At 40.1% G+C, this 24,734-nt stretch overlaps 1 protein-coding gene across 1 annotated transcript in view; it reads left to right on the top strand.

Moving 5' to 3' along the window:
- Positions 1-4,850: 4,850 nt before the first annotated feature.
- The window catches only part of PDHA1 (pyruvate dehydrogenase (lipoamide) alpha 1), a 67,947-nt gene continuing 48,063 nt past the window's right edge, over positions 4,851-24,734 (top strand). Inside the window, exons 1-3 of the mRNA XM_009884827.1 lie at positions 4,851-4,881; positions 11,203-11,305; positions 14,519-14,708. Coding sequence (XP_009883129.1) covers positions 4,851-4,881; positions 11,203-11,305; positions 14,519-14,708 — 324 coding nt within the window. The remainder of the gene's footprint in view (positions 4,882-11,202; positions 11,306-14,518; positions 14,709-24,734) is intronic.

Here is a 24,734-nt window from a genome sequence, read left to right on the forward strand (position 1 = left end):
TCCTCTCTTCTCTTCTCTCCTCTCCTCTCTTCTCTTCTCTCCTCTCCTCTCTTCTCTTCTCTCCTCTCCTCTCTTCTCTTCTCTCCTCTCCTCTCTTCTCTTCTCTCCTCTCCTCTCTTCTCTTCTCTCCTCTCCTCTCTTCTCTTCTCTCCTCTCCTCTCTTCTCTTCTCTCCTCTCCTCTCTTCTCTTCTCTCCTCTCCTCTCTTCTCTTCTCTCCTCTCCTCTCTTCTCTTCTCTCCTCTCCTCTCTTCTCTTCTCTCCTCTCCTCTCTTCTCTTCTCTCCTCTCCTCTCTTCTCTTCTCTCCTCTCCTCTCTTCTCTTCTCTCCTCTCCTCTCTTCTCTTCTCTCCTCTCCTCTCTTCTCTTCTCTCCTCTCCTCTCTTCTCTTCTCTCCTCTCCTCTCTTCTCTTCTCTCCTCTCCTCTCTTCTCTTCTCTCCTCTCCTCTCTTCTCTTCTCTCCTCTCCTCTCTTCTCTTCTCTCCTCTCCTCTCTTCTCTTCTCTCCTCTCCTCTCTTCTCTTCTCTCCTCTCCTCTCTTCTCTTCTCTCCTCTCCTCTCTTCTCTTCTCTCCTCTCCTCTCCTCTCCTCAGCATCGGAATGCCTTAGCAATGACCGAGACCTTTCTCATCCTTTACCAGGTAGAGACTGTTTCCAGGAGCTCAGTATGTGTGGTGGTGACCCGAGTCCTGCTAATTCTGGTCTGTACCCTAATAACTCTGCCCCACTGTATTTGGGTAGATTGCAGTTCTGTGTAGATCTGCTTCTTGCTAAAGCATGAAGTGATTGGTTGGGAAACTTCTGTAAAGCCTATTTTTATATACTTGAATCATCACATGCTCCTAGTAAGGTAAAGAGCAACGTTAGTAATGTATTTTCTCATGGACAGCCCTGCCCACGCAGTATGTACACAAGAAATGAAAAGCAGAAATGATTAAAGACAAGGAGCCATTGGGATAAGAAAAACAGGTTAGGGCAAATCAGAGGCAAGGAGGCTACCTAAGATAAGACGGCTGGGGAGGAAACTTCCCCTTTACTCCCATGTTTGTAGTCTACAAAGTGCTGAATGTTGTGTGGGGAGAGAAGCTGCTGCGACCTACTGGTTTTTCCACAGACATCTATTGGCTGTTTAACTAGAAACACAGTACTGGGAGGCCAGACAGTTCCCTGTGAGAAGAGGTATGCTTCCCAGATGAGGTAGTCAGTGTACAGATTGGCACCGAACGCCAGAAGACAGCAAGGTCCTACTTCTGCAGACAGGAGAGAAGGTGAGGCATACTCATGCTCATGAAGTTTAAGACCATGGTCTGGTGTGGCGGGCCTGAGCACTGTAGTCCAACGGGTATCCAGTAAGGGAAGCTTTACCGTAGGACTGGAACAGTTACCAAAGTTTTATAAAACTCTTATCAAACTTCAGCATAAGGCTGTGTAAACACCTAGAATTCCTACACAGAAGACCTACAGTCAGTATAAACTGGCCTAGTTTTTTCTTAAATAATGGGATCTTTATGTTTTGATGACCTCCTTGTCTGCTAAATTAGAGTTTTTAACAAGTGAATTTTGCATGCTTTCTTCTCAATAACTGATGACAATTCCAAGGGGTATTGTGAAACTAACTTGGGATCTGCACAAAATACAAGTTAGTTTATTTCCAGTGTATTCCAATTATGACATCTTCTTGGCTCAGTGATATCTAATGGTGCCAAGATAACTTCTAACATTTTTTGAATAATTGGATGATTTCACAATAGTATCTAAAGTCATCTGATTTTTCTTGGACAGCTGCCCAAGACTTTTCAAATGACAGAATAATGACCTAACTGCAGATGTAATGTATGTAGCCTCAGAAATTGTGTTCAAAACCTTGCTAAACCCCACCATCTTGAATTAGTTACAGAGTTTTTAGGAGACTGGGCAAATTGTGTTACACAGAGGATGAGTTCTCCCCCTTAGTAGAACTCATTTCTGCAGCAATGATAGGTCCCCAGCTATTTCTGTGATTACTCGCGCCTATTAGTCACGGAAAAGGAGCATCAACCTGATATAGAGATGAAGCAGAAGTGATTTTCAGTGTAAGAGTTACCATAATGTTAAACGAGTCAATTTCTTTTGGCATTTCCACCTGGTAAACCATTCACTCTGTCTTCTAAAATAAAACATGCAAGGTGACTGCCATGGGAATTTTTGCAGGGGCAATTAACATACTGTCCTGCCCGCTCTCGTCATTGACCTTCTCCCATGCAAAAAAGAGGCTCTTTGACTTAGGCATCTAAATCCAGATGTGAATGCCTAAATCCATTCTGCTATTGGAAGATGACTTTGAAAATTTTGGGCACAGCCTGCAAAGCACTTTAGGATTATTTTTTTATTATTATTTTAGGACTTTCGGGATTTTGGGGCTGAGAGGGGTTAAACTATCCAGCCCATAGAGGGACACTGCAGTTCCATCAGCTCACCAGGTACAGCTAAAAGGGAAATAACAAATCATGTGAGCTAGCTGAACGTTATTTAAAGCTGACAATAAATCATGGTGAAACCACTAGATATATTTAAAGGCCTCTAATTAATGTGGACAATGTAAATAAAGACTTAGGAAAAAATAGATATTTTTTGTTTCTCTTTTAATCCATAAAAAAGTAAAGGGTGGTAAGATCGGACCTGCTTTCTGTAAGATGTGGTGCTCTGACATAACTGTTTTGCTTACTTAACTACACATACACATTGCTTAATAAATCAATCATCTTAAAATTCAAAGCATATTTTCATAATCTTACTTTTCATTTGGTTTGCTGTTTCAAAAAATTCACCTAATGATCAAAATGCTTAAAATTAATTTTAGGCACATTAATTGTATTTAAATTTTTATGTAAATGCACCTTGACATAATTCAACATTAACATTCAACATTAACTAACTAGCACAGAAGAAATGTGTCATAGAAGATTTGCAGTAGTTTCTCCTCCGTGCACCACCAGCAGTTCTGACTGCAGAGGGGGATACTAAGGGTGGGGGCGGTTCAGAACAGATGATTCTTTTACAGAGCTTTAAATTAATTTTTTGCTGCCTCTAATCTAGAGGTAATCATCACAATTTTCCCTATTTCACATTTTGGTCAACTGAGAAGATTGTATAATTCCTTTTAGAAGCATTACACGTACAGCTTCTTTGTTGCTCTCTGCCAAAGTTCCCAAGAGTATCCAAGCAGGAAAAGTATTTCATGGCTTGTTATGATCACATCGGTGAAGTACTAGGGAAAGTGATTGTCTGATTTGGAAATGCAAAAATCCATTTGATTTCACCTAAGGCTCGGCAACCCAGAATGCTGGGATTCTGAGGGCTGCAACTTTCTAAAACGGTATAAAATGATAGTTGCTAAAATGCTCTGCATTTTGAACAACCTCTTTCTAGCTGTTTATTTCCTAGCAAGTTACCAGCAGCATCCATTACGTACAGTAAAAAGTTTATAAAAAGAACTTTCCATGTCTAAAACTAAACACATTAGTTTTGCAATATGATTAGGCTAAAGAAGCAAAGCATCCCATAATTACTGTAGGAAAATATTATCAGAGACTTTGTAGGTTTTCTGGTTACATCAGAATATGTAAATAAAAGCAGTGAGCCAACATAAAAATATTGAAACAAAAATGTTGCAATACGAAGGAAAAGCTATTACATGAGATCACAGACACTATAATTATCAAATTGTATTTACAATTTGAATGTGCCAACTTCAGTTCTTGTTTCTCTAAAGCTATTAAAATTTCTACGTCACAGGCACAGCTGCAGAACTCCAGCCCTTCATTGATTTCAGGAGAGTGAGATTTCAGCTACTCTGTTAAACTGGATATTTTACTGCAGAACTTTTGAAATTAAATATATAGTCAATGTTCAACTTAAATAATTATGACATGTCCATTTCTTTTGGAACAATATGCACAAAAGAAGTAGTATAAGAGCGGAGACTCTGACATTTTTAGTGTTGCTGTGCCAGTCTTTCCATTCTAAATCCTTACTTTGATGTGTTTTTTAGTAAACTGTTACATTTGGCAGAGAAGCTTTTAGGACTGGGGAGATTATTTTTTTTTAAATAAATAAATATAAAACTAATATGACTGTTCCATGTTACAGGACACAGAAAAAGAAATTGAGTCTGTGGTTCTTACCTCCCCCAATCTGATGGCCTTAAGAAGAGCCCTGCTTTTAAAATGTTCTAAATCTCTCTGGCCTCTCATGTGGGCTAAGATATTTAAGAGTTGGAGAAAACAGAAAAGAATGAACGACAAGACTAAAATCAAATTACTTTTGTAATAAGCGATGATTTCATGTATTTGTAATGAATAAATGAATTAAGTTGTTCAACATGTATCCATGATTCGAAGTGAATCAACAGTTGATAAGGGCCCAGAGTCAGTGTATCATATCTGGGTTAGGAACATGTTTTGGAAAGCCTGGGGAGCCGTGGCGGCCTCTGGGCTGCATTAGGGAGTGGCGGAGCAGAGCTCGCCGCTGGGCCCCGCAGCTGCAGCTCATTCCGTTTTCCTTGGACTGCGCAGCTGCTGCCTTAGCAAAAGCAAGCCCCAGGGTGTGGTGTCCCAGACCTTGGAAATTGCGGCCAGCCCACGCGCTCCCCCAACCAAACGAGGCCTTTTCAACACCTACTTAGCGTCAGCTGGAGCCCTCCCTGGTGGCCTCGCCACCAGCATCCCGCGCGCTCACCTCTGGGTCTGGGCTTGGCTTCTGGCCAGGGATGGCTGGAGAAGGTGCACCAGCCAGCACACAGCCACACAGCGAGATGGAATCGGAGCCCGTTAAAAAGTACATAGCTGTCAGAGGAGCGGCTTGAGCCAGTCGACCATGTGCTGCGTGATTGCTGCTGCCGACACCAGTACGGTAGGAAATCATAGCTGGAGCAAAGGGATAGGAAGGAACCGTCCCCATCAGCCAGAGCACGACCGCAGATCGGCTGGCCGGATGACGAAACTCAGCCTGAGGGATTTCTCATCCCAGCTTTCCTAGCCTCACACAGACAGCCTCAAGGAAGGAACTCAGTGTACTTTCGTCTGCGTTAACTGCAAAAATCAATTTTTAAAAGTCCACTGAAATGAGCATGTAAAAAAGCATCAACAGTATTTGTCTGGTTGAAGAAATCCAAAGACTAGATTTTTTTCTTTTAAACCTTTTTAGCTGTTATGCCCAAATCATTGTCTGACATAGCATGGTTACCAGCTTGGCATAAACGTAAAAATAATGAGATATCCTGTGGCTAAATAAACAGCAACAATAAATTACTGTAATAAAAAATTACTTGTAATAAAAAATCAACACTAAGGCCCAAGCTCACCACGGTCAAAGGAGTTTCAACTGCAGTATGGATCAGAAACAGAGTGCTGGGAAAACTGTTAAAAAGTAAACAGTTTGTGCCAAGGCAACTGGGGAAAGTCCTTTCTACAAATTTATTTTTTCTCTGTACCTGATCGGACAAATATGGAAGACGATGGCTCACAAAAATTTTGTATAAACAATTTCTTCGAGTGTTTCTTCAAGAGCGTACATAAATGTGATAGTTCAGTAAGAAATATTGTAGGGAACTCTTGTACTCCAGCCTAAAAATACCTTAAGCCTACAACACCTTTATTCCATCAAGGCATACATTCAACTAACAATTTGAAAGAAAACAATTACCTCTTCTCTATGTTTTTAGGCCAACACAGGGAAATGAAAATCTAGCATGCTGTAATGGAGTTGGGGATCCGTAAAATTAAATATCAGCATGGTACCAGGAGAACCCAAACACCGTTCAGGCTTATGTACTCTTTAGGACTGGCAGAGTTATTTTCCAAATCTCTCTGGAAAGGGAGTGGGAAGTCTTTTCACCCAGGGCAGGCCACCCAGTAACATATATATAGCTTTGTGCTATCATGGGTCTTATCATATGACCTTAGCCTATACCTGTTCTGGTCTTTCTTTGCCAGTTTTGCTTACCTTTAATAGTTTCTTTTCTTAAGTTATAACTTGAGTGTTCCCCTGGGGCACTTCTCATTCACCAGACAGTATCACTAACTCCTGTTAAGCACTGCTTAATCTGAAGGTAGGTGACCATCATTTGATACTTGAGCTGGTGCTTGAACTGGGGATGCTGCTTAGTCCAGCACATTTTAGGCAGGTCCCCTGCACTCCTGGTCCGATCAAGGCACAGCTCTATCCCCAGCTGGGGTTGCTCACACTCCCTCTAAGCTAAATCAAGTGAATTGTGATAACTGCTGGACACCCAGGATACTGCTGTTCCTGTCAGTTCCAGCTATGAGGTTATTGTGCTTGTGGAGCTGATAAGGCTGGCTTCGTTGCACAAAGATCTTGTTCCTACCTGCGAATAGTTCACAGGTTCGCCATGATCACTGTAAATATATTTTGCTATCTTTAAGTTTGTGCCGAAGAGCTTAGGAAATAAATTTCAGAGTTGGTGGTTTGTTTTTTGTTTTTTTTTTCAAAGGAGTATTTAATTTAACTATTGGCTCTTCACTATCAATGGTATGTGATTAGTCACATACGTCTAACAAAATTTTCCAGTTGACTGCTCAGATGCCTGAGAGCTTTAAACCAGCAGAAAAAGGAAGGATGATTTTCAAATACTGAACAATTGACAAAAGTGGCGTTCTTGAAAGAGTTTCTTATTGCTGTATATTAGAACATGTGCTCTGTAAAACAAGACACTGCTTGTGCACCAGACTATATCTAAAGTTACATTCTCCTGTAAAAGAAGTTTAAGTTACAGCCAAAGTTACTTAAATGAATATGTTCATCATTTTACTCTCAGTAAAAATTGGATCGTGTATGTTTTATAACACACCAATACCCGTGCTCTTTGTCTTTCCATCTGATCGTGCACAGCCAACTTGGGTGTTCCCCCTTGCGACTCGATGGCGTGCTCATGTTGATTACATAATGACACATATTTCCACGGCTGTGGTTGGGTGCAGGTGCTAAGATCAAGTTCTTGGTGTTTTGATTCTCAGGAGGATCTTCAGAAAATGAAGCATCTGTGGTCACATTCATAATCCTAAATCATGCAGTGAGATCATCATAAGGCTCTTTGTTTTCATAACAACAGCATGTAACATTTTAAAGCACATAGATTGTATACTGGAAAAAAGCATTTAACAGGAAACATCCCAAGGTAAAGCGCCCTGAACTTCTGTGAAGTGCTAATTTTTGTATACTTGGAGGTAATTTAAAGTCCTCACACCTCTTTTTTTAAGGCAACTCCTTCACCGATTGTTTCCAACTCTCTTCAAAGAAAGTAGACAAACTGTACTGCAAACAAAGGCAACACCTAAACTACGCACTAATGGAAGAATCTTCATTTAATAAGTGAAGTTAAAGTGTGAAAAATCTGTAACTGCTTTATTAGTCTGTGATAAAAATCACCTTTTATTGGCATTACTACCTTTTTTTCTTATTAAGGAAGTGGCAGTTTGTACATAGTACTGTTTGCTCTACATGATACAAATGGAAATAATAAGCTAGTGGCTAAATATTTACTTATTACATTCTTCCCCTATATGCTATTCACCAAGTCATGCAACTTGCAGTTTTACATAGGAAGATGATCAATGATTAACCACAGGTTACATCAAATTCCCTGGGCAATCCAATAGAGATTTCTGCAAAAAGGCTAATGTTTATTAGAGGCAGGTACACACCCAAAGATTATGTCTTCTTTTTTAGATGAATTCCTTCTCTGTCCAACATATTCTTTTCTCCCATATTTTTTCTGTTCTACAGTATTTGGTAGATAACGGAAGACAAAGTGGGTAATCAGTGTGTCAGGACATCAAAAGTGTTCAAAAAATCTTTTTAAAAGTAGAAATCATTTATCACAAACCCCAAATATTTTCAATCAAAATAATTAACTGTCTGGGCTTGCAGTATCCTGAAAGATTTCTGATTTTCTTAAGGATGACAAACATTTTCCACAAGATGCTTTGCTCATCCATACTATTCTCTATGAAAAACAAACAAACAAAAAACAGTTTCATGAAAATTTCACGCCCTAGAGGGTAAGAACAGCAGACAAAGGGAAAGGTGTGCCTCTGCGGCATGACTCACGGTGCAGGGCTTCCTGTGCGTCAGTCAATGGTCTCCTGGATTGAGTTTCTGTAGGCAAGGACTGTTCTGCTGCGAACTCTGCCACTGGGAGGCATGGTGGTGGTGAGGGCAAGGGGGAAATGACAGAAACATGTCTTAGGATAACTTGGAAAGAAATAGGAGTCCAGCGCAGGCAGGTGAGAGTGTTGCAGAGTTTCTTGAGGAGCTTGTCACATCCTTCCTTGAGCCCATCCTCACAGGGACTTCATTTGCCATTAGGGATGTGCTGGCCAAAACGTTGTCACCGTGCATCTCTCAGATACCTGAGCACTATGCCGGACACTTCATGATCCATTGACCACTTTTCCTTGGTGAATCTAGGAGCAAATCATCATCATCATCATCATCATTACCATCTTTTTGATGGAGTGATCTGTAGGAAAGCTGAAACTTACATTTGCTTCATCTCCTGGTCTGAGTGCATGCTTCACTCACTGGTGTGTGTATAACTCTTTATACTGCTATACCCTACCATGTACTACACAGAACATTTCTTCTGAAATCCAACTAACCCCTTATTCTCTTAATTTTGGCCTCATTTAAAAGTCAAGGCAAAACATACAGTGGTAGGAACATGTTTCCAGACTTTTACACATGAAAATAAAACACCTTTCGTATACTTTTGTACGTGCACACACATTTTAATACACCGTGCTAAAACACTTCAAATCTTATTTCTAAAGAGGCTGTTCCACATCTGCTTTCATCACAGCAGTCTCTGTGCCACAACTGCAAATGAACTAGTGATGGCAAAGGTGAGGCTGAAGTGAGTATGTTGCCTCCTCAGTGATTTCTGCATTATATATTCTGTCACATCACTCCCAGGAGACAAAGGGTGCTAAAAATACTTGGAGTTAAAAATAGTAAGTGCCAAATATAAAACAAAAATATGTTAGAGGCTACAGGAAGAAAGCAGGAAGTCCCTGACTGTTATGTAGAGTTCTAGATATTTATCCGAGAGATTCACTGAGTCACAGAGTTAATGGACTCAAAAGATAGCTCATTGCTTCCACGCCATTGCTAGCGTGGAATTATTTTTTACACTGCTTTCTTCAGTGCTTTAATCCACTCCTATATTAATATTTTCTATTTATACTTATTTTCCTTAAGTGCATTACATTGATTTTGCATTTCAGCCCTCCACAAAGGCTCCTATCATCATTAGGGTATAAACGAAGCATACAAAAAAACCCCATAGTCCGAAGTTGAGAGCTTACAAAGTAAAGCCACAAAATGCCATGTAAATTCTAGACATTTATCTGAGAAATTCACTGACTCACAGAGTTATTAACACATTGAGGCACTTGTTATCTCTATGTGTGTGGGTATTCCCCCTGAATATAATGAGAATGCTCATCTTGGTTCTTGAAAGTGTTAGTGTTTAAAACACTGCTTTATGTTCTTTGCCATATGTCTAATCTCACTTGTTCAGCAGCATCCTGAAATGGGAAGCATATACAGGTAAACAGTCAAGAGATGAAGTTTTAAGAGAGCTTCAATGCTGCATTATAAATGTTTAAAAAAAACAAACACAAAACCAAAAAAACCAACCCAAAACCAAAAACACCCCCCCCCCCCCCCCCCCCAAGAAAAAGAGAAAAAAAAACAACTAAAAAACATCCAAATTTCCCTCTCCCATACAGAGAGAAATTCACCCTGAGCGGAAAGCTAGCACAAAATTTGTGCACTCCTTGAATTCAATTTACATAAATGGTTCTATTACTTAAATGGACCATCGTATTTGGGGATTTCACTTTTAAGGCAAACAACATGCAAGTTTCCCTATTCTATCATGTTACAATATAGATCATCTCTTTGCACTGGATTCTGAAATCACACAAAACATTCCCCTTCTGGCAATCAGTGTCTACGGTCTCCTGTGAAATACCTGCATTTTCATGTTATGAAACTGCTGCCATGAATTTAGTAGTAAGATTCAATGATAACAACTGAATTTCTCCTTTCAGTAGCATTCTTCCAGGATATTTCTAGTTTAATTATCAAGAATAATAAGGATATGTACTCTGTGTGATGTTTTTAGTGTTTGTGTTAGGTGATTCCTAAAACAGTTTATGGATTACTTAGCAGCAACATAAATGTTAGGCCCAAAAGATGACCAAGTTTGTAGCCACACCTGATTAGTAGGATTCCAGAGAGACAGACTATGACAAGAAAATACCTGTTTGTCCATCCTGAAGTTTTCCATTCAGAACATCTCAAATTTTAACAGTGTTTTGCAGAATTGAGGGTAAGGCTCCTAAAGCTTCTTGTTGACAGCTCCAGCCCTCACTGAGGTGCATTATACTCTCATTATACTATAATAAACAGAAACCACCATAGTTTGGAAAGACTAAACTTTTCTATTTAATTCACATTAAATCTATATATCTTTTTTGTTTGGCTAAAAGCATAAGGTTCATAACCACACAGTGACTCATTGAACATCTGGGCTTGTGTCCTGCAACACTTATTATAAGTATATAACTTATTATAGTGATACAACTTATTTGAAGCTGATGTATAGTACACCAGATTTAGCCAATAAAAAACAGGATTGGCACTTTGCTGGCATTTGGTTAGTCTGCAGTTTCCACTGGTGTTTTATCTTCATTGAGCATAAAATTAGATTTTCCTTAGTTCTTCCATATCTGTGCAAAGAATTTAGCCCCACAGAAATCACTGAAGTAATTCATGGCTTCCCGTAATGAACAAGAGGCTCAGGCTGTCAGAAAGGTGACTTTCACTTTGTCATTTTTTGTAACCACCTGGAGAAGAGGCAGGAGACTGAAGGACAGGCATGCAGTGTGCTTTTCCAGGGAATATGTGCACTTTTAAATTACTTACTCTCTAGGTAAAACTTATGCTTGGAAAGATTATGCCATCTTCTTAAGATGTGCAAGGGTCCCTGGCAAGTGCAGCTGTTGCATGAGCTGGCAGTAAAGTCTTACAAGTGTGCGTTTCTGTGGAAAACATCTGAGTTATTTGGGAATGGAGCAGAGGAACACCAGTAAAGAGGCAAGCTCAGGGTCTTCTTCTCTTTACTTATTGCCCCTTTCTGCAGTGCAAGCCCCTGTGAATGATGAAAGGGATATCCCATCTTCCTGGGAGGACTTCCCATCTCCTGTGGCTTGTCTTCCTGGAGAAATCTCCGATGTTCGGCAAAGGTATGTGTACTTGCAGCTCACAGTGGCATATCCTTGCATATATGCTAGGATATATTTATGCCTCTTCTTGGGAACTGGAATATAAAAAAGCTGTCCCTAGAAAAACGTATATTATTTGCTCGCTTTTCCACATATTTCTAAACAAAGAAATGTAAATTAGTGTGTGTAATGATTTGTGAAAAGATTGGAATGTTCATTCTCTTATTTTACTCTGTTTTTGAAAACTAGATTAAAAGAAACAATGTGAAACAAGACAGACCAAGTAGCATTTACAAGACAACTGGGAAAATCTGATAAATACTAATAGGTTGGTGGACCGAAACATACAGAAACATACTGTCTACCATTTGGTCAATAGCTGCTGCTATCTAGTTTTAGTGATAGCACTTTTAAATCAATAGCTCCTTTTTAATATTTAATGTCCTCATACCATTAGCCTGTTCTTGTGTCCCTTTTTTATTGCTAATCAAAGCTATTGGCAATGACCTTGACATTTTTCTAGGGTTTTGGTGGCTCAGGTTTCACTTAAATTAGCAAGCACGGGAAGAGCTTCCTGTTGATTTAAAATTCACCTACATTTTAAGAACTTTGCTTGCTCTTTGTTATTTCACCAGCAAGCAATTCTATCATTTTTATATGAAATATAAGGCCTCAATTAAAATGCTTCAGACTTTTCTGTTTTCATTGTATATAGTAGCCAGATACAATCAAAGTGGCTTCTTTTATATATATACACGCACATATATAATTTTGTGTTATGGCTGCAGGATACCAAAAGAGAATTTCAGTCTTCCATTGTAATTATCCGGAGAAGCCACTGCCAGTTTGGGTTCCCAGTTTGGGTTTGCAGTTTGTTTGAAAGGATATTTAGGACATTTTCTTATTTCATGGTTATTGTGTAGCTGTGGCAGAAGATATTCAAATTCAATGAGTTTTTCTGTCTTTTGTTAAGTGTGGGACATACTTTTAGCTTGAAAAGTCTTATTTTTAGTAATAGAGTTATGGTATAGTCAACTGCATCTCAAGCATTTCCTTGTATATTGAGGACAGCACATGATAATGGTCTCTGTGACATAGAAAAGCACACAGCATCTTGTTATTTAAGTTAGGCAGGTAAGAATAAGGAACAGAAGGAATGCAATCACACAGCAATTAAATAAGAATTGATCCAACACTGCTTTTTCACACAGACTGCTTTCCTGCTAGTGGTGTTTTAGCAATTAACTTATCAGTTGCTACTAGCCTAATAGTGACTTAGATAATTCTACCTGTGTAGTTAGACTTGTTTTAAGATTATATCCATTGCAATGAACATAGCAGGCATATTAAATAGCTCGTTTACTTTTCAATGAGTCACAGGAAATACTTAAACCAGTTTACTTTGTACTAGGGAAAGCTTTGTACTAAAAGTTACAAATAAAAGTAGGATCTGATCCAAAGCTTGTTGAAGTCATTCAAATCTTTCCACTAACTGCAATCAGCCTCTTATATACATGCATAATATTTAAAACCCAGTGTTGTTCTCTCCTTCTGTAATTTCTCCTGTCTACAATAACTCCTGCAGTTTTCTTAGTGCGTACCTCTCACTGAAGTTGACCAGATCCCTACACAGAACCAGGCTGAGAGCTCAGGTGAGGGTGGTGGTAATCTTCTGCGCTCAGGGCTGCACCTCTGCAGGTGAAGTCCAGAGGGGTCTTTCAAAGTAGGCTTGGCTGGAGGCAATCTTGGCAGGTTTCCCAGCGTTAGGCAGTGCTTTAGCATGGCGCTGAACACATCAGAGGGAAATGTAGGTGCTGTTTGCTTAGAGTAGAATTGCACGTGTTCTGTGGGAAGGCGTCCAAGAAGCGTGGAAGTGGAATGCCAAGGTCATGACTTTGTCCTGAAAACTGCTGTTTATGTGAGGCAGCCTTACATACGCGACTCCACTGAGAGAGGAGGATTCATCACCCAAAGACAGACCAGAGACAAAGACAAAGCTGCCCACCAAAGTTAATGAAAATTTTGACAAGGAAGCAGTTGTGGAACAAGTTCCGTCACATATACTGGAATAAAAATGACATTATATGTATCTGAACAATTCTTTTCACATGGAGATCTCAAGACACTTCCCACACATGGATAAATATTTTCCTTCTCTGTAGGCAGGTGTGAAAATTAATTGCAAAATAGTGGCTTCCCACAAGTGACAGTGAGGACAAGTGGTAGACCTAAACAAAATTATGTTGAAATACCTTTTAAGGAATCCTTACTGCAAACTGAATGCCATTTATTTCTGTTATTTCTTCTATTATTGCTTGTTTTTCAGAAATATGCATACCACCTTTTCACACTGATCAACACTAACAAGCGTAGCTTCACTGAAGTTACTTATGCAAGAAAATACCAGCAAGAGATCTGTAATAAGAAGATTATTTCTGTGCCCCCAAGAGTCTACATTTTTATCTCCTTTTGCAAAAGGAAGCTTCTTCCGTTATGAAGCCTATGCTATAAATTAATTTTTTGAAAACTTGCCAGTTTTTGACGTACATTCTAAAATCAGTGGCATCCTGCAAAAGTTGTCTAACGGATCCTATAAGTTAACCTTAAACAAGCAAAAGAATCAATATTTTAGCAGCATGGATCATGCTCTGTACCACCACAATCTGGTAATTGACATCACTATCAAAATACTAAAAATGCTAAGAAATTTCAGGCATTTATTATATGACTCAACTGCCCAAAGCAGGAAATGCCAAAAGGGCCTGATTATTGTGTGCTCAGCATTTCTTGGACATCAGGCTTCATTTAGGTGGCTAACTCTCAAAATAAAGTATTACAAATTACAACTCAGCCTTGAAAATATTGGCTGATCTTTGTAGATGCACCAGTCAATAGCTCAGTTAAGTGCAAAGAGCTTAAGCTTAAGTTTCTTTACTATTGAAACGTGTAAAATCCATGCTGAAGACTCAATTTCTGCTGGCTATGGGCACACTAATAATGTACAAAGGAGCAAATGCATTTGCAGGGCCCGTTGCCGATGTTGCAATTGCTTAGTAATTTTCAAAAACACAGACTATAGAGACAATGGTGACACTGGGCCAGGTCTGAAAAAATTGAGCTGTTCTTAGATATGTAATTTCATCTCTATACTTAGAACCAACATACATTATTCTCTTCTGGAATGAGGTATTTACCTCTTGAGTATGATTTTAAACAAGGACTTCCATGTTATAGATACCCTAATCAGGATGTAGAATCGGATGAAATATTCTATAAGCAGCTAGCAGAGGTCTCACGATCATTTGCCCTTGTTCTTGGGGGGGACTTCAACTTCCCAGATGTCTGCTGGAAATACTACGCAGCAGAGAGGCAACAGTCCCAGAGGTACCTGAAGTGTGTGGAAGACAACATCCTCACACAGCTGGTGAACGAACCAACTAGGGGAAGTGCCCTACTGGACCTACTGTTTGTTAACAGAGAAGGTCTTGTGGGGGATGTAAAGGTTGGAGGTCATCTTGGGCACAGTGATCATGAAATGGTAGAATTTTCAATTCTTGGTGAAGCAAGGTGGGGAGCCAGCAGAACTGCCACCTTGGACTTCCGAAGGGCAGACTTTAGCCTGTTCAGGAGCATGGTTGAGAGCGTCCCTTGGGAGGCAGTTTTGAAGGGCAAAGGCACCCAGGAAGGCTGGTCTTACTTCAAGCAGGTACTCTTAGAAGCACAGGAGAAGGCCATCCCCATGGCTCGAAAAACGAGCCAACAGGGAAGAAGACCAGCCTGGCTAAATAGAGAGTTATGTCTCCCATAGCATCCTCATTAGGAAGCTGAGGAAGTGTGGGTTAGATGAGGTGACAGTGATGTGGACTGAGAGCTGGCTGTGTGACAGGACTCAGAGGGTTGTGATCAGTGGCACGAAGTCTAGTTGGAGGCCTGTAACCAGTGGTGTCCCCCAGGGGTCAATACTCAGTCCAATTTTGTTTAATATATTAATTAATGACCTGGATGAGGGGACAGACTGTATCCTCAGCAAGTTTGCTGATGATACCAAACTGGGAGGGGTGGCTGACTCTCCAGAGGGCCGCGCTGCCATCCAGCGTGACCTGGACAGGCTGGAGAGCTGGGCAGAGAGGAACCTAAAGGATCTGGGGGTCCTGGTAGACAGTAAATTGTCCATGAGCCAGCAGTGTGCCCTTGTCACCAAAAAGGCCAATGGAATCCTGGGCTGCATAGGGAAGAGTGTGTCCAGTAGGTCGAGGGAGGTCATTCTCCAGCTCTACTCTGCACTGGTGAGGCCACAACTGGAATACTGTGTCCAGTTTTGGGCTCCTCAGTTCAAGAGGGACAGGGAACTGCTGGAGAGAGTCCAGCGAAGGGCACCTAAGATGATTGAGGGAATGGAGCATCTCCCTTATGAGAAAAGGCTGAGAGAGCTGGGACTCTTTAGCCTGGAGAAGAGAAGGCTGAGGGGAGACCTTATTATTGCTTACAAATATCTAAAGGGTGGGTTGAAGGAGGATGGAGCCAGACTCTTCTTGGTGGTTCCCAGTGACAGGACGAGGGGCAACGGGCACACGTTGGAACATAGGAAGTTCCGTTCCAATACCTGGAAAAACTTCTTTACAGTTCGGGTGACAGAGCACTGGCACAGGCTGCCCAGGGAGGTTGTGGAGTCCCCTTCTCTGGAGATTTTCAAAACCCGCCTGGATGCAGTCCTGAGTAATGTGCTCTGGGCAATCCTGCTTTAGTGGGGGAGTTGGACTAGATGATCTCTAGAGGTCCGTTCCAACTCTAAAAATTCTGTGATTCTGTGATTCTGTGATTTTCAGGTAATGAGACATTTTGGTTACATTTTATAGTAACATTCATTGTATAACAAAGATTAAGTAATAGATTCAGTAGTCATATGTTCTAGATTGTTACAAGCACCATACCACAGGATATATAAAACAGAGGGTTTATACCATGAAAATAAACAACATCATTATCTGTTGAACACTTAACAATACGTTGTCATAAATCTCTATATTTTTTGGCTATTTATTAGTTTTATATACACAACCCTTTACAGAGAGTGGCACTAGGTTCACACTGAAGGAATGTTAATAACACAGCAAATGTGCTTCTGAAATATTCACGTTCTTCTCATGCCTCAGCGTCTTCAGAAACCATCATGAGATACCCACATCAGAAGTAGTTTTAGGATTGCACAAGCACAGCAGTCTCCTTGTATCCTATGCTATGGTGTGAACAAGGAACTGGAACAGGGCAGAGTACTCAGTCAGACATGACTTGACAGCAGTGCAAGTCATCCGTGTAGCTAGGGGACAGGAGAAAAAGCAGCTTTCGAGGGCTTCTGCCACTCCAGCTGTGAATCACAGTAAAAACCAGGCTAACACATCCAATGGTAACTCAGCTTCTCAGTGTGTTGCTGAAGAGCATAGGTCGATAGGCTCATCTTCTCAGAAAGCAACTCAATTTCCTAGAAACGGCCTGCTGAGGAGCAGAAAGGACATGCTATTTCTATTACAGAATTGCCTCGTGCTCCTGGGACGCTTTCTTCTAAGTATGGGCCAGTCCTAAGAAAGAGGCCAAAGACAGAAATGTTAATGCTCTTAATTAAAAGATGGCAGCAGAATTGAATTTATGCCTTTAGCTCTTCTGTTGAATTTCAGCATTAGCATGCTCCTCTCTGATAGGGCCAGTGGAGTTTTATTTTGACTCTCAAAGTCATCTTTCACTTCAGATATGCTGGGGGAGAGGAACACAGTATTTCTGACAATTCTTATTTAGAAATCATGTGGCTGAGCTACCTCAGATTTCAGCTACATTTGGATCCAGATCAGGATCATGTAACTTGGATTCATGTCTGTTATTAATTAAGTTCTCAGAGGAATACTGAAAAAGCAAGTATTAAGGTTGCACTGAGTACAACAGGTTATGGTGATCTGAATAACCTTTGCTCGGCTTTCATGTGGGAAGGCATTGTGATAATGTATTTAACTACGGGCTCTCAGCTTTCTAAAAATATGTCTTCCATGTAAAATTTCAGAGCATTTGTCACTCTGAGTGCTTCACAAATATTAATTTGTTTTTAAAGTGTCCCTATGTGGTAAATACATACTATTATAGTCACTTGAGGTTTATATAGATGAGTACTCAAAAAAAATAATAATCGATTCATCTATATACCCAAGAGTGATTGAAGTTGAGCTACCCTGGTACTTCATAGCATAGCAGTTTAGAAGTCCTGGTATTTCCTAGTATAATAACTGACAAGTATGGGTGTGCAGTGTATTCATCCTGCAGCCATACCAGAAAAGCAGTGATACACACTTTTTTAGGTGCCAGAATGACATCATGGGCCAACAGCTATAGGCAAGCATATATTCCCATATACGTTCTGCCCATTGTAGCACGGGAAGGGCTTGAGTCACTGGCTTTTGCGGCACCACACAGAAACTCCATGTAGGTGCATGAAGTTTATGTGGGTTCAGGAAGGACAAACCAAGTACCTGGAAGTGAGATCTGCCCTGGGAGTTATGAAATAAGCCACAAAGGATATCTCTTGATTTCAAGGTATTTCAAGGCTCGGGAAATCGCTCGAGATTGAAATGAAGGCTAAGAGAGTACTGGGGTAGGAGAGAAAAGGGAGTTTGCCTGAGTTATTGTTCAAAGGGGTCTACTTCTGGCTCTTGAGAGAGATAGAAAACTGAGCCATGTGTCCCGTGGACTGAACTAGAATTTCCACTCTTATGGAAGCTGCCATGTGGGCACTAATGGAGAGACCCAGTTGCCTCCAAAGGCAGTAGCACCACGAAGAAGTAATGGTTTGCCTGCCTATGGTCTCCTGCATGTCAGACTGAGGAGATCCTGAGGAAAAAGGCGATGGAGAAGCCTTCTGGATCTTTGGCAGCTAGAATATAGATCTGCAATACCTGGTCTGTACCTCAGTAATCAGACTGGTGGCAAGCCAGACACGTTCCCACTAAGTGAGATTAGACTACGTTACCTGATGCTGTCCCTGAGCATGGGCGCTGAGGCCGGCATGAGCTGCTAGGCTGGTGCAGCCACCCCATACTTCAAATAGATGAAGCGCACTCTTTCTCTCTTTTCTTCACCTTTGTCTTTTGTAAGCCTTTTAAGCTGCATGGTCTGCTTGGTTTCGGCGAATGAATGCTTTTATTTGCATCTTTGGATAACTTGGCGTGCATTAAGAGTGATTTCAAGGTGACTGAATAACAACAAAGCATTCCCCACCCAAACACACAGTGAAAATATAAACCACAGTGCCTTAACAGAGCTGTAATATGCACCTCCAGTGTATCAAAGAATAACAGGGTGTTCTTCACAGGGGTCAGGACAGGAAGAAATGCCTAGTGATCATTAGGTAACAGGGAAGGCTCTCTTCCAGGCAGCAGGACACTTCAGAGAGCAATCAAGCAATCTCTTACAGTGGCACTGCTGAGACAGGATTCAAGCCTGTTTCTAATTAATGGAAACCAGGATTTACCCTTGACATCAGCAACAGAAGTTGTAGTGTTATAAAGACACTCTGTTTCATCAAGGGCAGGGGGTGTGGAGTGGTGTTCGTTTGGTTGTTGTTTTGGTTTTTTTTTAATTTGGGTATTACAAATTAGGGAATGAGGGACAGGACATTTCAAGCAAGAGTGTTTTTGGGGGCTGGGCTGCAATTTCATACTGACTGGAAAACAATCGGTGTAGAAACCACTGATTGTAGGGACAAGCAAAAGCCTTTCTCTGGTGAGGGGCTTTTGACCTATTTCTATTGGCATTTGAAGTTCAATATATACATGGGTGTTTAGATCTTCCAGGGAGACCTTCAAGAAACGCAAAACTATGTTAATTCATCATTCTTATGATCAGACAGGAAGAGCAAGGTTATTCCCAGCAGATCAGCCCTGTTCTGGGAAAACCAGGGGTACTCTTGGATCTTAAATACAACTACCTTCTGCTGAGAAAACTGGAAAAGATGAGAGCTGGAAGAAAGGAAAAAGCAGCCTGAAGGGCTGTGAAGAACTGAAGGAAGAGGGACTTCGTGGCCATGGTATGAGAGTTTATGACCCAGAGACTCAGGGGGTCATTTGACTTCGAAAGACTCTGCCTCTAGGCTTCTGTGAGGAAGGTTTGTGTTAAGGCTTACCTTGCTGTCTTTGAAAGTTTATTGAAGAGCATAGTCACAAAAGAACACTAGATGTCTGCTCTACTAATCAAGCTGGAGAGTGATGCTCTGTTTTTGACAGCCTCATCAAGGATGAACTTCAGATAACAGCCAGCCTAAATAAGCTTTATTTTAAAGGTTTTGAATCCAGACTTTCAAGGAAAGGAAGGCTGTGATTTATTCATGGATATGGTTGAACTGCTGGAAAACCTGCATTAGATTAACCACAAACTTTAAAAAATTTACCCCAACTGGCTCACTTTTGTTAGCATCAAATATGTGACTGTAAACAGGTCTTGTGAAACTGTCTTCCTAAGGATTGCAGACCTCAGCTCTGCTTTCAATATGCTTGGATGTCTTATACCACCTCTGATCTACCCTGCAGCCGCAGACCTGCAGTTAGGGATTTCCCAGTGCTACATCCTACTGTTCTCACTCTACGAAAAACAACAGAATAACACTTAGTTGCTTAGTGGGAATGCTGAGATAGTTAAGTTGAGCAGGCTGAGACCCTTAAAAGAAGGATGTCACAAAAGCTCCACTGTATTGGTAATATTATTGTTGATGTTGAAAATTTGCTTGGATACAACAGCAATGGGCTCTTACAGAACATGCTCCAGAAAAAGAAAGAAACTAAATATTTGCACATGCTGGAAAGTGAGTGAGTCAACAATTGACAGAAAACGTTAATCAAAACTTAACAATGAGCAACACTGTGATGGGTCTTGCTTCAAGCATGGGATTCACCAGAACTTTCTCCTAAAATAAAGTTTTAAGGAACGGGCTTAGCTGGAAATTTGTTTGCACAAAAGAAGTGCGAAAAGAGGTGGTGTAAAATTATTATTAACTGGGGGTACATTCAAAGAACTAGAAGGAAACAACTCCTCATTTACTCCTGAGACCTCATTTGGCTGCATGTAGGCTATGGAGAAAGGTTAATTGGCTAAAAAGACTCTTGGGCCGTGTAATAACTCCTGCCTGGAAAACCGCTGCTGCCGAGACAAAAGGAAAGAAGGCAGCAAATGGAATCAGGGAAGGAGAAGCCAGGAGAAATAGTTTTTAAACCATTCCCAGAGTTTAGAATAGTCAAACAACTCAGTTTTCCCATTTGTCTTGGTTATCCAGATAGTCATTTTGATACCCTGCCATATTACACATGCAAGCTAGTAAAATGAATACATCCTGTTCATAAAAGAAAGCCATCAGTCACACAGTTGTGTCTCTAAAAAACAAATAAACAGCATTGTTCAAAAATTAGCCAGTGTCAGAAATTATGCAGCCTTATGTATCAATAGCATTCTGGAAGAAGTCCAGACCTGTCAACACCAGAACATGTAATATGATTTAATAACTATAGCAAAAAAGTTTGGGTCCAACCCATCCTTAATGAAGATGGAAAACTCTTGGTGTTCCCACACAAAATATAGCATGTTTAGTTTGCATGTGTTTTTATCGTGAAAACATGAGTTCTTATTGTGAAATCCATTAGCAAATGTTTGCTAAAGAGGGAGAACCTTGTTAAAGTGTTTTCCTCTGTACTGACTGAAAATTTCTGGACTGTGATTTCAAAATAGATATACCTAGCTGAAATACTTGATAAAAGCAGCAAAACTGAATCATGGAATGCTTTTATATGCTACATAATTACTTAGCGAACAACCCATGAAAGACTTGAATGCCAAATCTGCTATCCAAGCGTGTTTCCTTGAACAGGTCTTTGCATATTCCAGGTAGAGGAAGAAATCAGTGTTCAGAGAGGTTTCTTAGTTTTTTAGAAAGTTGAATAACATCCCTGTTTGCAAGTGAAATACAGTGAGAAACACCATCTAGCTTGAACTGTCCTGGCTTCTATTAGAAACCAGAATGACTGCACGCCAGCTCCAAAATCTGGAAGACCCCATAAGGAAGGTCCATACAACTCAGTCCTTGTTTCACTTACTCAAGCTGAATTGCTTTGAGGCTATAATTGTGCAGTTCCACAGTCTCAAATCTTTATTTTTTCTTTTGGGGACAGAGATTATTAATTATGGGGGTCTGTGTGCCTGTTTGATATGCAGTCCCTAGTGTTATTGTTTTCATGTTCCAACACACTTGAAAGTATCTTCTTTCTCTCCTTCCCAATATACAGCAAAATGATTATGTGATTGAATACTCAACTCATAAAACAGACAAAGCAAGAAAATGCTCAAGTTCCCACAATCAAGAGCAATAAGTATAAATCTTCCTATCTATCTCAGGTATTCACAGTAGCTTTTTAGAAGTCTTACATGTCTCCCTATAACAAGCCTCCATGGCTAGTATGAAATTTCCAAAGGTTTCTTAATGCAAACAGGTGACTTTGCTGTAAGCTGTGGCACTGTGCTTGTTCTAAACATTGAAGAGGAACAGTTTTCAGTCAAATTTAAAAAATAAAATACTTTTTTTTTTTTCTTTAGAATTCAATAATGTAAGTTGGTAGGCATAAAAGAGCATAAAAGGAGACTTAAGACAGGCCTCTGATTACTTAGCTAGAAGTATGGCTGTAATGGTGTATCGTAGACCAAATATAGTGGTTTAGACAGCCACCAGCGTGGTGAAATGAAATGTTTCACAGAGACACACCTGGTTTTGACATAATCCTCAGAGTCATTATAGGAAGCCGGATTCCCTGCAGCAACCTCTGCAGTAATCTCTCTGCTCCTCTTTTCAAAACATATATTTTGATGCTGTTGTATTTTCTCAAATATTTTCGAAAGGTTTTGGTTTTATTTCAGTGAACACAGACACGCACAAGAACAACTCACATGTTGAAACATCACTGTGAAATGTGATTTTCTGCCTCTGGGCAACACCAGTGATTATTTTAGCACAGAGCACTTGCTCATTTTAGGTTTTGTATGAAATCTTCACCACAGCAACTAGAGAGAGGTGTCCTAGTGAGCAATTGTTCTGCAGGGAAAGGTGAAGTCTAGTAGTGTCCAGAACACCTGGCTGAAATTTTCAAGTTCATTTAACACAGTGTTTTAAATGTGGCAGTATAAATGTGAGGGGAAAAAAATGAGAGAAAAAAATACCAAGAGCTGGATGTTGTATCATCATATGGAGCCATGTGGGCCACCAAACTTCATTACTGATAAGGTTCATACCTTCAGACCTACAGCGGAGACTGTTATGTCCAGAACAAATAAGGTAGTAGGAAACAGTAAAATGCTATCATCCTCCCCGTGGGGCAATCACTGGAAAGACATTAAGAGACCAGTATATGCTGCCAGCAGGTTGCACAGCAGAGGATTGTAGAGTTAGGCTTGACTCATGTCTCTGGCCCTATCCTGTTCATTCCACTTGCCCCTTTGCAATCATCTCATTGCTTTTACTTCCATACTGTCAATTCTCCAGCCAAGAGATCACTGAGACAATTTTCTCCCTTTTAATCTGCAAATATGATGCCATAGTAGACCTTGCTGATACAGAAGGACTCTTCAGTCCTAAGAAGATCTGATTGATCGTCCTGTGATGGCACATTTGAAGCTCCATTACACACGTATTGAGTGTGTGAATGGCATATGTTCAGTGCAGATGATATTTTTGAAGAATATGCCTATCACATGCCTAATGTTTCCATTGAGGATCCATGCCCTCTTTCCACAGTTTCAGAGTTAGGTGAAATTGCTCTGGGGGAAATAAAAGAGATGTTCTTGAAACAATAACCTCACTTTTACTGTTCTCAAATCCCTGAAACAAAGAACAACAATATTTAAACTCTTCTGTTTGTTGGGAAGCTCAGTGTTGGGAAAATCATGTACGCCTTCAACATCAATTCTCAGGTTTCACCTGAAAATTCAACAATTTCATCTGAAAATTTGTCCACAAAGTTCAACTTGAGGAAAAGACCTATCATGAACAATTCCATTTTGCGGAAGAAACTGAAAATAGGAATATAAAAATCAAAACATTGGGAACTACCAAGTCACCTTAGCTACAAACCCACATCTGTCTTCTCCTAAACTATGTAATCAGAAGCTTGCTTTTCCTTATGTCTTCCTTTTCCTTATTAAAAAAGTGCTAATTGTCTATTAGGCCTAAACTGTGTCTCTTTAATTAAACTATATACCTTGCTTGGGACAGATTCCTTCCACTACTTAAAAATTCATGCTTTACATTTGTGAAAAATCATAGTTTCCTACTATAGAGCAGGCAATTGTTTTTGTAGCTTGTGGATGAACATAGCACCGTCCACAAAAACAAGTCTAAAATGACCCCAAAGGCATTAGAGTAAGGTACCAAGGCATTTGATGCTATACCACTTACAACAACGTTGGACTTAGAAATATTAGGGTTAGTTTATCTGGAACAACCTGTGGCTTTCTTTTCATTAATTAATTAATTAATTGAATAAAACCCAAGTAAAGGGTTTTATCTGAATTAATATCTTGTATCTGATCAAATGTCAGGGCTGCTGCCCTCTAGTTGACAAGAAATAAATGGACTTACATTCCAAAATTAATTGGGATGAAAGAAAATAAGAAGTCAGAAAAAGAATTCCTATTTCCAATATTCTTTTAGCATTTTTTGGAAACTATAGGTATGTGATAACGATGTAATGTGAAGACAGATCCATCCTATATTCCTGGAAAGCTTGATCACTATATAAAACTTGGAGAAATACTTTATTATATTAAGAAGTTTTTTGCCTTGGTGCCTCTCTCTCACACATGCTTCAAAATATAAGAGACATAAATTTATGTCTAAAGAAAGTAACTTAAAATTTTCCAAAGGAATATCAGCTGTATATGTCATACCTTTCTAGGAAATGGTATTATACAGCATTTCTTATACAGCAAAAAGACTAGGATTGAAATGCAACTGAAGAGCGTGAAGCTAAACTCATGCATAAACGCTTGCTGCACAGAAGTCCAGGATTGTGGCCAGCCTTTGTGCAAGGCAGAAGGTACAGGAAGTAGGTACCTGCTATCCACATATAAGAAAGCACAGTCTAGCCAAAGTTAAAATCTTAGCTTAACCGGAAGGGAAAATGTTGTTAAGAGAGTGAATATAGTACTGGAAGTACGATATTTCAAAGCTCTGGGACTCCAATCTTTGGGAAAAAAAAAATCACCTTTTTTTTTTTTTTTTTGCATTTCATCTTATTGTCTTATTGCACATATTTGCATTTCTCATTTCTGTGTGTCAGGTTTGTGGCAACACTTTGTGTTGAGGCAGCTGAACCTTCAACTAAAATGTACCCTTGACTTGCTGATGAAAATAGAAATGTTTTGAGAAAACTCTTGTAGG

Source organism: Charadrius vociferus, unplaced genomic scaffold, assembly GCF_000708025.1.
Source record: "Charadrius vociferus isolate BGI_N301 unplaced genomic scaffold, ASM70802v2 scaffold200, whole genome shotgun sequence".
In the NCBI taxonomy this organism is placed as follows: domain Eukaryota; kingdom Metazoa; phylum Chordata; class Aves; order Charadriiformes; family Charadriidae; genus Charadrius; species Charadrius vociferus.